The 15,775-nt window shown below is 50.9% G+C and overlaps 1 protein-coding gene across 3 annotated transcripts in view; it reads left to right on the forward strand.

Moving 5' to 3' along the window:
- CRTAC1 (cartilage acidic protein 1) overlaps positions 1-15,775 on the forward strand; it is a 141,856-nt gene that overhangs the window by 71,520 nt on the left and 54,561 nt on the right. For all 3 annotated transcript variants that reach the window (XM_014862739.3, XM_044752904.2, XM_014862737.3), the window contains exon 3: positions 12,170-12,366. In XM_014862739.3, the coding sequence (XP_014718225.1) occupies positions 12,170-12,366 (197 nt within the window). The remainder of the gene's footprint in view (positions 1-12,169; positions 12,367-15,775) is intronic.

The following is a 15,775-nucleotide window of genomic DNA, read 5'->3' on the forward strand; positions in this document are numbered from 1 at the left end:
TGCCTCTCCCCAGGTTGATCCCTAGCCCTCTATTCCGGCCTCCCTGCTGTGATAGCTCCACTCCCGGTGCAGAGTGTGTCTTCTCTGCACCCTCAAAGACTAATCATATCCCCCTACCTGCCCTCTGCATCTCACCACCCCTCAAGTTGTCCCCACTTCACCCTCTCAGGTCACTTACCTGCATGCCCCCTTTACCATGGGAAATGGCCAGGTGTTAGCTCTTCAGTTGCTATTCCGACTTCTTCCTTCCTCAAGCTGTGACTTCCACATGCTCCTCTCAGGTAAGCTCCTCGCCTCTCAAGGTCTCTGGGCAGTAACTTTCTAACCACTCTCCTCCACCTCGTCCTGTCTCCTTACCCATCCTGGCTTCCTCTCCTTCTCTCCTCTCTTCTTAATCCCAGAATTATCCACCTGCTGGTACTTTAGACTCTCTTCCCCTCCACGTCCTCCACACCTTGCCCAGGTGCCTTCTCAATCCACTACCGTCCTGGGTCTTTTCCTCTTGCCCACAAACACGCACAGGCCCCAGAGCTTGGTGAAACCATCACTTAACTTCTGTGTCCCCTGGCCAGTAGCCTAGGCCTTCCTGAGCCCTTCTTGCCCTCAATGAGTCATCTACACTGCTGCCCATCCACTCTCCTCTGCCCTCACTCTAGCTCCTCTCTCCTTTCTAAGGATACAGCTTCGTTGAAGGTCGTCAGTGGCTTCCAAATTGCCAATTCCATTTGCTTGTTCCCATCCTTGGCCTTTTTGACCTCTTGGAAGCATTGAGCACTGTTGGCCAAGCCACTCTTTTTAACTCTTGCTTTCCTAATTTCTGGGCTTTCTGGGCTCTGCTCTGTCTTAGGAGTCATTTGCTTGCAAGGAACAGAAACCTACTCAAGTTAGCTCAGGAGAGGTTTTTGGAATAATTCGGAAGAATCTCATGGAACCCAACTTCCATTCTTCTGCACTATTGTTTCAGTTCTCTCCCCTGGCCAGTGCTTCATGCCCACAGCCACGAGACAATGGCCCCTAAATAGTACTTTGATACAGTGGTTTACCCTGTTCAGAATCCTTCCGCAGCTCCCCATTTCCTTCTAGATAAAATCTAAAGTCTTAGTTTACATGCCACATCTTCCACAATCACAGCTGCCATGTACTTTCCAGTTCTCCTTCCACTCGTTTCCACTATTGTCCAACACACATTCTGTGTTGTCCAGCTAGTCTACCTCCATTCCCTAAGCACGTTTTTCTGTTCTCTGATCTGCTTCATAGCTCACACTGTTTCTTTTGTAATGCCTAACTCATGTAACCTTCTATTAAAATCCTATACATCCTTTAAGTTCTAGATCAAATGCCCTTTCTTTATGAAGACATCACCCCAGCAGAAGCAACCTCTCCCTCTCCTGAAAGCTTGGGATTGAGGCTGCTTATCTGCCATGTTAGGCTGGAGGCCTTCTGAGCAGAGAATTATATCGTGTGTCAGACAGGTGCCCAACCTGGAAATAGAATCCCAGAAGGGTGGAATGAGCTCCTTGGAGAAGCACTGGTTTATATTTCTTACTCTTAAAGAAGAAGGAAGCATCTGTTGGCTATTTGCCCCACCATTCTGCCCCTAAATTGGCCCACCTACTCAATCCAAAGAAAGATGGGCACAGAGACCAACAGTGTTTTAGCTAGAAGCGTCTAGGTATTTATAGTGTGAAGGAAAGAAAGTTTGAATAGAGATTTAAAGTATTTTGTGACCAAGAAGTTAAGTGATTTGCCTGAATTGATGGAAAGTTGATCAGAGTTGGGCCAGAGCTCACTTCGTGTCCCCCCAGACCCCACACTGGGCTCATCACTGTCAACCCTCAGTGGCCTCCTGGTTCCCTGCAGCCAGCAAGGATGCCTGGAACAGAGACCTGAGGAGCAGGAGGCCAAGACCCATTTCCAGAACATAGTGAGTACAACAGTCATTCTACTTTCTGTGTTTACCTATTTCTGGATCTTCTGGAAGGGAGTGGGGGGACCTTGTGATTTATCTAGAGGACACAGGGACTTGGTGGTGTCAGGGAACCATTGCCTTCCATCAGTAGGCCCTGGCAAGTTTGTCTCCAGAATGTACAGACCCAGATGTGTGACCCTCTATCTGGAGACACATTCCTCATCCTTCCTGGCACTTCTCTTTCAGAAAATACATGGCTCCTGAGATGCTGTGCTCACTAGCTTTGGTACTCATTGAAGGCTGTCAACCAGGGGCTCCCAGCCCCTGGCTCTGAGGATGGACATGTGACACAACCTGAAAGAATCAGAGCCCTTCCTTGGGGTTTTTCATGTTGGAAGTGAGGAAAGGAAGCATCTCCTCTCTGTGCTGAAGCTGAGGTGTGAGGCTGAGAGCGTTGCCACAGGTCAAGCCTTCTGAAGACGGGTGGTGTGAGAGAATGAGGCCAACAGATGGAGAAGAGAGGAAGAGGCAAGGAGAAACAAAGTCCTGACAACCTCCTGTCTGAATCCTGGTGCCAGCCACCCCAAGGCCTAGCTGTACTGCTGCTGTTCTGGCAGTTTGGACATCCGAGCCAGTAAATTCTTCAACTGGTTCAGGTGGAGTATTTGCCGCTTGCAACCGAAGAATCTTGCTTAACACGGCCTCCATCTGTCACCTGGATCCCTCCTTTGTCAGTGCGTGGAATGCCTGCCTCCCTGTCTTCCTCTTTTCTTGAGATAAACATACATTGAGGAATAGAGTCATGGTCTTCATCATCATTATCATCATCAATGTCAACAAACATGACTGAGCACCTGTCTTTTCCTGGCATTGTCCTAAGTGTGGTGGGGGATAGAACTGCAAATGGCAGTCTCTGCCTTCTGGGTGCTTCCATGCTCATCAAAATATAAGAAATACCAAGGGCATGGAGCACATGCTGAGCACAGATCTTTTTTAGAGTAAAGCATAAATCAATCCATCTGCATGGAGCTTTTACAGAACACAGACACTCATCTCTGCAGATTATTCTGACCTTTTGGTGCCAAACATCCCTTTCTTGAAAAACCATCCACCCCTTAGGACAAAAGGGTTTCATCCTTCATCTTAAAGTTACTTTCTTCTTTGCACTGTATTTGTGGAGCCTTCTCCACCCTGGTTAGCTCCTAATTCAGGATCAGATTTGTTGGTTTGTTTTCTGGGATACCCTTTCCAGAGTTAACCAATTTACTCCCCTGTAAAATCCCCAGCTCCAGATTTCTCACCATGCCCAGAATGCTCCCATTACCAAAGTCTCCATTCCTTTAAAGCAATACCCGGCCTCTGGATATATCCTGCTCCAGGATACAGTCTGTGAGTCTCCTGTTTGAATGCCTTCCCGTATGTTTTCTGATCCTATTTGACTTCGATGGCTTTCAAAGAATTAAATATGTGAAAAGGACAAAAAAGAGCATCACACATTTCCAAAGAAATGATCTGTGCTCAAGGTCGTGCATTCAAAATGGGAAACAGATATGGCTAGAAAGGAAAGAAGAATGAGGAGGAGGAGGAGTAGAAAAACAGGGGTTTCTGGAATCCTTGTATTTCTTATTACCCTTCCACCCTCAGGCTCTGCACAGACTCTCAGATTTTCTGAGATGCAAGTATCAACCCAACAGATCTAGGCCTCCCCTGGGGAGGCCTGCCTGCTGTGAATTCTAATGGCTATCATAGAGAATTCCACTGATTTATGAATAATCCTTTTTTCTACTTTCCAGGGATAAATTCCTCTTCCCCTTAGTTCTGAAATGATAGGTCAGAATTATCTACTTTGTTTTCAAAAACTTAGTGGCTTAGAAACAATTTATTATTTCTCACAGGTCAGGAATTTGGGCAGGGATCAGCTGGGTGCTTCTGCTCCACGTGACATCAGCTCGTGCCACTTGGCTGCGTTCAGCTCTTGGCTGGGCTGGGCTAGAAGGTCCAAGAAGGCTTCACTCACATGTCTGGTGCCTCAGTGCTCTTCCACGTGGCCCCTCCATGGGGCTAGATTGGGCTCCCTCAGAGTCTGGTGGTCTGAAGGTGGTCAAATTTCTTACATGGTGACTGGCTTCCCCCAGAGACAAAGTGGAGCTGGTAGGCCACTTAAAGGCTGGGCCCAGAACTGGCCCAACATCTCTTCCACCATGTTTTGCCAGTGGAGGGAAGTTACAAAGTTAGCTCAGATTCAAGGGGAGGCCACATAGACTCTACCTCCTGATGGGTGGAGTAACATGTGCGTACAGAGAAGAAAGAAAATGATGGCAGCCATCTTTGGAGATCAACTACCACACCCCTTTTACCACTTCTCTCACTGAGAAGGCACACACTCTTGCTCGTCTCTTAGCCTTAGGCAAACCCCCATATATAGAACACTGTTCTCATCTTAGGCAACTCTTCTCAGTCTCTTTTCTCCCCTGTAGGTTATCTTGCCTCACTATCTACATCCTAAGACCTAACATCTCCCTTACATTCAACCTATGCTCTCCATGAAACACTTGTTTCAGAAAACTGTGTATTCCCAAGTACTGACCCCAAATTAATTTTTATTAAAGCTTATTTGAATTTTGTGTTCTGTTATGATAATGATTACTTAGAACTTGTAATGTACTCATAAGACTGACAACCATTTAAACCAGGAATTGGAAATCCCTTTTTTTTTCACCTCTCCAAAGCCCCAGTACATAGCTGTATATTCTAGTTGTAAGTCCTTCTGGTTCTTCTATGTGAGCTGCCACCAACACACGGCTACTGACAGACAAGTGGTGTGGTTCCGCCCCCAGGAACCAAACCTAGGCCGCCAAAGTGGAGCACACCAAACTTTAACCACTAGGCCATCAGGGCTGGCTCAGAAATCTTTTTCTTTTTTTTTCTGCTTTTTCTCCCCAAATCCCACCAGTACATAGTTGTATATTTTAGTTGTGGGTCCCTCTAGTTGTGGCATATGGGACACCTCCTCAGCATGGCCTGACTAGTCGTGCCATGTCCACCCCTGGGATCCAAACCAGCAAAACCCTGGGGCACTGAAGCGGAGCATGCAAACTTAATCACTCAGCCACATGGCCAGCCCCAGAAATCTTTTTCTATAAAAAGCCAAATGGTAAATATTTTCAGCTTCCGAGCCATATGGTCTTTGTCACAACCGCTCAACTCTGTTGTATAGCCAAAGCAGCCGTAGATAATATATAAATGAATGAACACATTTGTGTTCCAATAAAACTTTATTTACAAAAATAGGCAGCAGGCCAGATTTGGCCTAAAGGCCATAGTTTGCTGATCCCTGCTTTAGACCAAGGAATAAGCTTGTCTTTTAGGCTATTTTGTCTAATGATTAGTTGTTTGACTTTCAGAAAGTCACTTTTCTCTGAAACGTACTTTCTTCATTTATAAAATAAGGATATTGAAGTGACCAAGAATAAAATACCCCCTTATGCCTGTAGTTGTGAAAATGCAACACATCTTTAAAAATCTTTAGAGGAAATGGCCCAAGTGGTCACAAGATGGGTTGTTTCTCTATGATAACATCTCAGAGTCCTGTTGATATTTCCATGACTTTTCTCCTTCCAGGAGTCTCTTTATTTGTTTCTGTAGGTCTGCATCTCCCCTTTCCCGTGTGTCTCTGTTTCTGTATTTTCTGGCCAGATTCTTTATCTTTGTTTGTGTGTGTGTTTTTCTCTCTGTGCTTAGGGCTTCATTGCCCCTCAGTTTCCATTTTTGTATATTCTTGTGTCTCTGTGTTGCATTCTTTGTGTACATACATCTCTCTTCTTTCTGCCCTGCCTCTCTCCCCTGAATATAATGTTGAATATGTATATATTTTTCATTATTTTCCTTTTTAATGTAAAAAATGTTCCATATTCTTAATTTTCAAAGTATATAGCATATTTTATATATCTTTCAAATTAAAAAAAGTTTCCTATTTATGTACAATGGGATATCATATGTAAATTACTTAGCACAGTATCTAGTATATAGTAGATACCCAATAATTATTACATCCTTTTATCTGACTCCCCTTTATCTAACTGCCTAAGTGATTTTTTTTTCACATGGGTCAATGATTCTTATCAGGAAAAAAAGGTGAATCCTCTGTGTCTCTCTATAACACTTTGTTATTCTCTCTCACCCTAACCCAGGACGCTAGCTCTTGGCCTCCTCTTTGTCCTCACAATATTTGTACATATCTTTTGGGAATTATGAAAGTGGAGGATCAAAGACCAATCAAGAGACTAGTGGCTCAGTTGACCTTTTGCTCAGCCACCCAGGGGTGATCTGCTACCTTCCACAGGCTCCTTCTCTTTTGTTCACTCTGCAAGTGTTTATTGAGCACTCACTGTGCTCTAGGCGATGGGGAGATGGAAGAGAACAAAGCAGACACAGTCCCTGCCCTTGTGAAGCCTACGGTTTACTAGCACAGGTGGGTAATATAGGTGACCAGACAGGAGTAGGACAGTGGATGCAGTGATGGGAACACCGACGGGGGAAGATCTCTCTGACATGCCTTTGGAGGTAAGACTAAAGGAAGAGAAGCCAGCCTAGGACAAAGCAGGAGGGAAGTGGAGGGAGAGCGTTCTAGTCAGAGAGCAGTCCTGCAAGAGGGCCGAAGCTGGGACAGCACCTGCTGGAATGTTAGGAACTGAAAGGAGGCCATGTGGCTGGAGGAGGTCAGCGAGGCGGGGGGCAGACAGAGCTGGGCTCCAAGGCCAGGTGTAATAAGGGGTCTGGGTTTCATTCCATCATAATGGGAAGCCACCAAAGGGTTTTAGGCAAGAGAGTGGCTCATCTGATTTATGTGTTAAAAAGATGACTCTGGCTCGGGTGTGAGGGAGTTAGATTGGTGGGGGCAAGCAAGGAAACAGAGAAAGGAGCCTCTCCAGAGATGATGGCAGTGGGGGAGAAAAGCAGAGAAAGGATCTGAAATATTTTAGGAGGTGGGAATGACAGGACTGGCGGATGAATTACATGTGAAGACAAGAGGGAGGGAGAGCCAGGGCTGACGCCAGGTTACTGGCTTTAGGACTTGGGTGCCCATTGCAAGGAGGAGGGGGATGAGCGATCAATAGTTCCGTTTTGGACACGTTCCATCAGTGATGACTGTGGGCCGTGCAAGGGGAGATGTCGGGCAGGCAGTCGGATATATGAGTCTGAGCTCGGACTGGGGATTTGGGTTGAAGATATAAATTTGGGAGTTGTCAGTCATGGGAATGGATATTATGCCCTAGTGAAAGGGGCCAGAGAGAGACGAAGGGGGCCCAGGACCAGGCCTGGGACTCCAACATTAGGAGGGTGGGGAGAGGAGAAAGAACCTGCAAAGGAGAAGGAGAGGGGAGCCGGAGAGAGAAAGAAAACCGGAGGAGGAGGGCATCGTGCGAGCCAGGAGAGGAGAGAGTTTTTTTTAAGAAGGAAGTGGGGTGGTGGAGGCCGAAAGAGCAGCTACTGTGCCAAATATGGCTGAGAGGCCGAGGGAGATGAGGACCAGAAGGGGCATCCCTAGATGTGGCCCCAATGACAGCGACAGGAGCAGCTTTGCTGGAGTTGGGGTTGGGTAAATGGGCAGTAAGACAGTGGAGACGGCTTGTGAAGACAATGCTGAGAAATTTGGTTATAAAGAGGAATAAAGAAACACACCTGCAGAGGATGAGAAATCAAGGGTGGGATGTTTTTGGATGAGAAATCCTAGAGTGTGTTTGGAAACTCTCAAAACGCTCACTGGAGAGTGAGAGATTGTGTCTGTCTTTTTTCTTTTTAATAATGATGAAAACTTAACAATTGTGTAACTCTTCACAGTTTACCAAGTGTTGTCACACACTCTCTTCTCCTCACAGGCACACTGTGAGGTATATAGCAGCCCTGAGTTATAGATGAGGAAGCTGAAGCTTGGAGGAATTGAGTGACAAGCTCAAGGTCAGAACCAGGAGGTGGCGGGGCCAGGAGCCCATGCCTAGGCTGCCCTGGGCCTAACCCCCAGGTCCCTCCCTGCCCACAGCAGTCCTATCCCATGGGAGTACCCAAATCAGACAGCACTCACACATATATGAGCTGTGCCTTGCTGGTGTCTCTCAAGCACATTTTCCAATGGCCACAGCCAATCCCTTCTGCCTGCTGGCCCAGCCTGGGATGTTAGGAAGTCACAACTGCCTTTCAAGAACATGGGACCTTCTCCCACTTCCTAATTCCATTTGAGCTTCAAAGCCTCCCAAATTTCTAGAAGTGCCCAACAATCTGTGACACGTGTCAGAGAGAGAAAAAGTGAAATCCCGCGTAGCTCCCATGCAGCTCCCCAGGCCTGGCGGCGCAGGGGCTGACCCCCGAGAGGGACTGAAGGTGGGTTAGCGACTGTGGCTAGCCTCTGCACCTCATTCTCCACATCTGTGAAATCCTGGGATTGTCATGAGGAGGGAGTGAGACAGTGGGCATGTAGTGCTTAGAACAGTGCTTGGCGCCTGGGATGGCTCTGTGAATGCTCCCCGTGATTATTTTTATTTATTCACCCACTCGCTCAGACATTTGTGAGCACCTTCTCTATGCCAAGCATTGCTCTAGGCACAGCAAATGTGGAGATGCATCCACATGCTGCCAGGGCTCCAGAAGCATATGTTTTCATGAGAGAAGTGATGTTGGAACACAAACAGCTCTGCCCTCACAGGAATAAGCGAGGTGCAGCAGCGCCCTGGGCCTCCAGAGAGGACAAGATCGCACCCAGCCCAGGCAGTCGGGGCAGGCTTCGTGGGGGGATCGGGGGGTGGGGAGAACATTCCCCACGGTAGGGGGCCGCTACGGCTGAGCAAAGTCACAGAAGCTGAAAGGGTCAGAGCCCATTCAGGGAACAGAGAGGAACCCAACTGGAGCATCAGCTCTGTGGAGAAGGAAGGGGGGAAAAGCCTGGCTCCCCTGGGGGAGGATTGTGAGAGGATCGGATGTCAGTCCAGCAGACCCAGCAAAGAGCAGCCTGGGTGGAGGGCAGGGGTGGCAACTCCGTGCGCTGACCCCTGGCCTTGCACCACGGGTTGTGGAGAACCCCACCTAGGAGCTGTTGATCTGGTTTCATGCCTGTAGCCCTAGGGGTGGTGGTGGCAGAGAAGGGGCCAGAGCGTCAGGATTTGTCCCAGCCTGCCACGTAGGCTTGGGGTGGACTCTCTAGTGCTCACTCTATAATAGATGGAGGAATTTAAGCCAGCCTAGCAACCCCACCGTACCATCCCTTTAGGGAGTGCCCTGGAATTAGCACCCCGAAATTCTTCAAAGAAGAGATGATCCAGGACCATCTGCTCCCTGAAGGCCACCACCACGGGAGCAGGGACCAATGTGTGCATTGCTAGCCATCCCAGATTCGGGGGGAAAGGCCTGGCCTCCATGGTGTGCGGAGGCTACGGCCCCTCTCCTCCCACTGGGGGCTGGCTCCAGGGGATGGTGAAGATGTTCCAGGAAACCTGAGGGACAGGGAATGTGAAGAAAGGGTGTCGGTGCTGGACTTCATGTGGTGGTCCCCCAGCCATAACCTGGGGAAGGACATGTCTGCTCTGCTCTCCTCCTAAGGTAAGAGTCAGACTCGTGGAGCAAGAAACACAGACCAAGAGGGCTCTCACTGAGCTTCCAGCCCAGGACCTTTCAAATGTTGGCTCTGAAATCCCTTATCTAAACATTTTATGGAATGTGATGCCTAAAATAAAATACATCAACATAGAAATGCTCTGGTTGAAACTGAGAGTGGAGGGCCCAGAGACCCGCCCCAGGGCCCCATTTGTCCACACATTTTGTGACCCTCTGATTTAGTCCAACTCTGTCATTTTGCAAAAGAGAAACCCAGAACCTAGAGAGAGGCACTGAGCAGCCTAGGGTCACAAAACTAATCTGTGGCAGAGTCAAGACCTACAAGAAGGAAATGAAATCAAGGATGAGAAAGAGCTTTGTAAACTGTAAAGTGCTGTAGAAATGTAAGGTTAGTATCTCCGCCATTTACATGTTCTCAGGCTTTTCTCCCAGTCACTACTTTAGGGGAGGCTGCCAGAAAAACAACGCAGAGGGCTGAGAGGTTGGCCTCATGGGCAGCGTGGGAAGAACACAGGATTTGGAGCCTGGAGACGCTTAGAGGCCCAGTGCTGCCACATTCGTGCTGTGTAACTTTGAACAGCTCACTTTGCCTCTCTGACCCTCGGTTCCTTTTCTAGAAAAATGTCTCATTCACTTCTTTCTGGGATTATGTGGGGCTCAGGTGAGATGATGCATGTGAAAGTGCTTTTAGGAGGGCCCAGGACGACAGTGTCTGGTGAGGAGGGGAAGAGATGGCAGTAACCAAGACCTGGAGGCTCTGAGGACCGGAAGCCACTTCCTGTCCCTGGGGGCTGGAGCCAGCTGCTGATGAGGCTGGAACCCAAGTGTTGTGTCTTTCCTGTCCTAGACAGTCCCATAGGTCATGCCGCACCCTCGACGCGCAGCCCTCAGACACTCTTCGTCAAGGCGTCTGAGGCGCCGCCTTCCATCACTGGGTGCTGACTCAGCCGCCATAAGCCCCGTCTCCCCTTTCACACACTGTGGGTGCCAGAGGGCGCCCGGCCAGTTGCTCAGCGTCCCCCAGACTTCACTGGCTCTGCATCTTGGTGATGAGGGAGAGGGCCAAGTTGGAGATGTTTCAGGAAAGCAAGAAGTGATTTCTCTCAAAGACCTTGGAGAGTTCTTTCCGCCCTCCCCCAGGGTTCTCAGCCAGGGCCCATCCGGCAGGTGAACTTCACTCAGGATGCGCACGGGCTCAGGTTAAAACAAAGGCACGAGGCCCGGGCTAATGGATGGGGGTTGGCCGGGTTCCTTTGGAGAGCCTGGCAAGCCGGTGCTCCGGAGGCAGGAAGAGCCTACAGACTTTCATGGCTGTGCTGGCTGTGTGTCTGGGGGTGACCTTGGGCACACCGCTCTCTCCAGTTGGAAAGGCGATGGGAAGAAATCGACCGTGGGACTCCTAAGCCCTTAGACTGAGACGTGAGCTCTGAGGTTTCATCCGTTCAGTCGTTCAACAAGTATCTACTGAGAACCTATTGTGTGCCAGGCACTGTTCTAGGTCCTGGGGAACCAAACAGACAAAAAGTTCTGCCCCGGTGGAGCTGGCAATCTAGTGGGATCAGGCAGAGAAGGGAGAGATAAACAAGAAGACCGCGAATTGTCAGCAGGTGGTAAAAGTCGTAGGGAAAGAGCAGGGGTGAGGGATATGGAGTACAAAGTGGGGGTGGCTGCAAGTTTCGGGAATGTAGGCAGGAAGTCCTCAGAGAAGGAACAATTGAGCAAGGATGTGAAGGAGGTGATGGAGGGAGACAGCCCTCCAGAGATGTGGCTATCTGGAGGAAAAACATGCTGGGCAGAGGGAACAGCAAGTGTACCCTGCGGCAAGAACATGCCTGGGGGCTTCAGTGCCGCAAGGAGGCCATGTGGCTGCAGGAGAGTGAGACAGGGGAGAGAAAAGGTCTGATGAGCACTTTAAGCATTTGCTTTGAGTTCCTTAGAAAATGAGATCCAGCAGGCCCACCCAATGACTTTTGCATCTCCTGTCTGAGATGCTGATTTCATGCCACAGCACTGTTTAAATGCTGGGACCTTCTGTCAGGAGGCAGTCATTCCAAACCTCAAGGACAAAGCCTCTGCTCCTCCAGGGCTCATTTATGAGGGCTCTTGGGCTAGCAGAAAGGGCCCAGGTTCAGTCCCAGCACCTGACCCTTACTCGCTGTGTCACCTTAGGAAGGGTACACAACCTCTCTGAGCCTACTTCCCTGATGAAACCCATCAATTGCCTCATTTATAAAATGAGTTACTAATACAGCTTCCCAAGGCTGCCTCACTTGATTGTTAGATTTAAATGAATGAGATTGTAAATATGAAAGTGTCTTTTACGCTGAAATGTGCAAGGTACAGGTCAGAGAGGTTTTTGTTTTCCTCAGGGAAGCCTGTGGTCAGGGGTTGTCACTGGTTGTCCACTCCTCTCTGCCATGCTGCTCCTTGTATTGTGTCCCATCTGGGCCCAGTCGACTCACTTTGCCTGGGCCCGGATCTGACTCACGAATGATTGTCGAACGCCTGGAGACGCCCGAGGGGAGCCTGCCGAGGGCTCCCCCGTGATGCTCTGAGGCTGAACTGTCCAGGAGGACTCTGAGCCCATTCCTCTGATTGGTGCAACCGGCTGGGCCAAGCCGCTCCTCCCCAACGCCCCTCCCCTTCCTCCTCCAGGTACAATGGCCCCAACCTGGTTCTGAAGTACGACCGGGCCCAGAAGCGGCTGGTGAACATCGCAGTGGACGAGCGCAGCTCCCCCTACTACGCGCTGAGGGACCGGCAGGGCAACGCCATCGGGGTCACAGCCTGTGACATTGACGGGGATGGCCATGAGGAGATCTACTTTCTCAACACCAATAATGCCTTCTCGGGTGAGGATCCGGGGCCTCGGGCTCTTCCTGCTCCCCTCCATCCTCCTCCCAACAGCCATGGGGGTAGGGCCTTGGGGGCCCTGGCTTTCCTCAGGCTACTGTCACAGGCTCCTCCAGCACAGTCCCCAGCTGCCTCCAGGACCTTACTCTGCCCTAGCAGAGAGAACCCCAGGCGGACCCCTTCTCTTGTGCATGAAGCTTGTTCTCATCTCCTGACCCTGGAGATGCTGGGGCGTGAGCCGAGGACCAGCCCTCTGCCTCAGACTCCCTGTCCTCTTCGCCTCCCAGTCTGAGCAGCCCCCTAGTCTCCTAACTCCTCCCCTCCCCCCCATCCCCACTGCCCCTGTCTTGGCTCAACCACCCAGCATTTCTCGCCTGGGTGGGCACCATAGCCAACAGACAGCCTCCTGGGATCGCCCCCACAATGCTGCTAGGGGACCTTTCCAAAATACTTTGAAGTCCTTCAAGGCCCCCTACAGCTTTTAACTGAGTCATTTATTCACTCCCCGAAGTCTTCCAAGCTCCTGCTCCATGCCAGACTGGAGGCACTGGGTGCTGGGGATACAACTTGAGGGGAGACAGACCTTGAGTTTGGGGAGCCTTTCCTAGCCCAGAGCACCTATCCGAGTCACCTGGGGGTCTTGTGCAAAGGCAGATTCTGACTCAGCAGGTCTGGGATGGGCCCGCGGTCCTGCATTGCTCACACGCTCTCAGGCCATGATGCTGCTGCTGGTCCATGGACCACACTTTGAGTAGCAAGGTCCTACACACTCAGGAATGGAAACAGATGCCCAGAAGCCTAAATAATAGTAACAATAATGATAACAGCTAATACTTAAGCAGCGCCTACTGTGTGCCAGCCCTGATCTAAGCACTTGATATTAATTATCTCGTTTAAGCCTCATAACAGCTCAGTTAGGTAGGTACAGGTGTATCCCACTTTCCAGTTGAGGAAACTGAGGCACAAAGAGGTCAAAGGACTTGACCAAGGCCACACAGCTTGTAAGTTCCAGCATTCAAACCCAGGGGTCTGACTCCAGATCCATCCTTTCAATCAAGACACTCTGTGGCCTCAGGGCCTCGTGGAGAGCCTGGCTCACAGTGGGCGCTCAGTGTTTCACGAGTTGGGGGCTGTGTTCTTGGGGCTCCAGATCAGGGTAGGTCTCAGCCCCTGGTTCTCACATTTCCTCAGGCCTGAGCTAAGCCCAGTCCCATGGGGCTGTAACATCTGCATGAAAGTCCCAGGTCACGGTGTCCCCTGGAGGATGCAGGGCCTCCTGTCCCTGTGGGGCCAGGTTGGACATGTCCTGGACTCCTCCAGATGGAGCAGCCTCTTGGGTTGATCTGGATGACACCCTGTGGTTCACACCTGTGTATTCACCGTCCTGACCCTCCCAACCTCTGGAAGGCAGGTGATTGCCTGACTACGGGGACCAATCTGCCTGCCTGTCCCCACCCCACACACACTGGCTTTCCCCTGGGCTCATAATCTTGTCCCTCCTGGTTGTGGAGCCCAAGCCAGGATCCAGCCCCTAGAGGCCCCTGATGTTGAGGCCTGCCAGTTGCATGCATGGGAGGGGAAGAGGTTGGGGCTGATGCCAGGGGCAGGGGCAGGCGGGACTGGCTGGCTGGCAGCCAGCCTCATGCAGCCAAGAAACAATGAGCCACATCCCTGAGTAGTGTTTTATGGGTTTTCATCTCATCTTGCCACCAAGTGAGGCCTGAGAGATAGTAATTGTCCCCACACAAACATCAGGGCATGATTACCCAGCTGGATTTACTGCCCTCTCTCCAACGAGCCACGATTGGATTAGGACACAATTAATTGATGGGCTGATCAACCCTTTAACGTGGGGCAAGGTCAGGAGGGGAACAGCAGCCAGGGACAGCTGTGGAAGGGGTGGGTCCCCAGGAAGATGCTAGAGGGCAGGGAAGCAGAACTGTGGGGAGAACTGTGGAAGGGGGCTGCTCAGTGTGGGCTCAGCAGGCTGGATACCAGAGGAAGGGGACAGACTCTCCTCCCTACTCACGGCACACAGAGCACCTGGGGTGGGAGCCATCCGGTGCTCTGAAGCAGCAGCCCCTCCCACGCCCTTAGAGTATTCCATTGGGAATCCTGTAGTGGTGGTGCTCTGCCCAGACTGCACATTAGGATCTCCTGGGGAGCTTTCAACACTCCCAGTTCCCAAGGTGGCCCCGGTCCAGTCCAATCCGAACCTCTGGGGGTGGGACCTGGTTATCAGGTCTCCAGGTAATTCCCGTGTGCAGTCGAGGTTGGGGGCCACTACCCCGGAGTCATGTTAGTTCTGTGCTCAGCCTAACCATAGTCCCATTCATTCACTAATGTATTCATTTGTTGGACAGATAGTTATTGAGCACCTACTGTGTACCAGGCACTATTCTAGGTACTGAGGATGCCCCAGTGAATAAAACAGACAAAAATCCTACCTTTGTGAAGTTTGCACTCTATCCCCAGTGTGTCCTTACATTTCTCTAAGTATCTGACTCTCCTCCCCCGGCCCTCTGGACTCTAAGCTCCTGAGGGCAAAGTCCCTGTATTGGTCATTTGGTGTCCCCCTCTGGCCCTTGAAGATCCTGGAGCTCTGTTAAAACCTGATGAATAAATATAGGAAGAGCAGACAGGCACAAGCCGTGAGGTCTGAGAGAAGGTTTGCCAACAGAGGGAAGACAAGGGGAGGCAGGCACAGTGGGGCCCCCACAAGGTCCTGGGCTTCCTGGCCATCATGGCACAAATGTCCACCCGAGACAGGCTGGAACCCCGCCCCTGGGGCTGGAGTGATGGTGACAGTGCCCAGCAGCCTCGGCCCAAGGCGTGCACCTCCCTGTGACCTTCTGTGGGTCTGAGGGATGTCTGTGGGTCTGAGGGATGGCTGAGGGTCTGAGGGATGGCTGTGGGTCTGAGGGATGGCTGTGGGTCTGAGGGATGGCTGTGGGTCTGAGGGGTGTCTGTGGGTCTGAGGGGTGTCTGTGGGTCTGAGGGATGTCTGTGGGTCTGAGAGATGGCTGTGGGTCTGAGGGATGGCTGTGGGTCTGAGGGATGGCTGTGGGTCTGAGTTAATTTTTCAGTTGAGTGAGTCAATTGATTGATCGACAGGGGGTGGGGTGTGGAGCCAGGACATTGGTGCCATGTCAGCACTTCCCTGGGTCCAGCTGGCATGGCACACAAACATTACCACCTGGGCCACCGTGGGGGGTCTGGGATCCTCTCCAGGAGCCCCCAGTCAGCCCACACCTGACCCTGCATATGACTGGGGGCTCCTTTGTCCTGTGCTGGAGTGTTAGAGGGACACTGAATGACAGGTCCTGTCTGCTCTGGGCCAGCCTGTGGAATGTCAGTGCTGGAGTCCCTGCATCCTGGCGGTGTCCTGTGGGAGTCAGTTTGTACAAC

This window comes from Equus asinus, chromosome 2 (genome assembly GCF_041296235.1).
Source record: "Equus asinus isolate D_3611 breed Donkey chromosome 2, EquAss-T2T_v2, whole genome shotgun sequence".
NCBI classification, from domain to species: domain Eukaryota; kingdom Metazoa; phylum Chordata; class Mammalia; order Perissodactyla; family Equidae; genus Equus; species Equus asinus.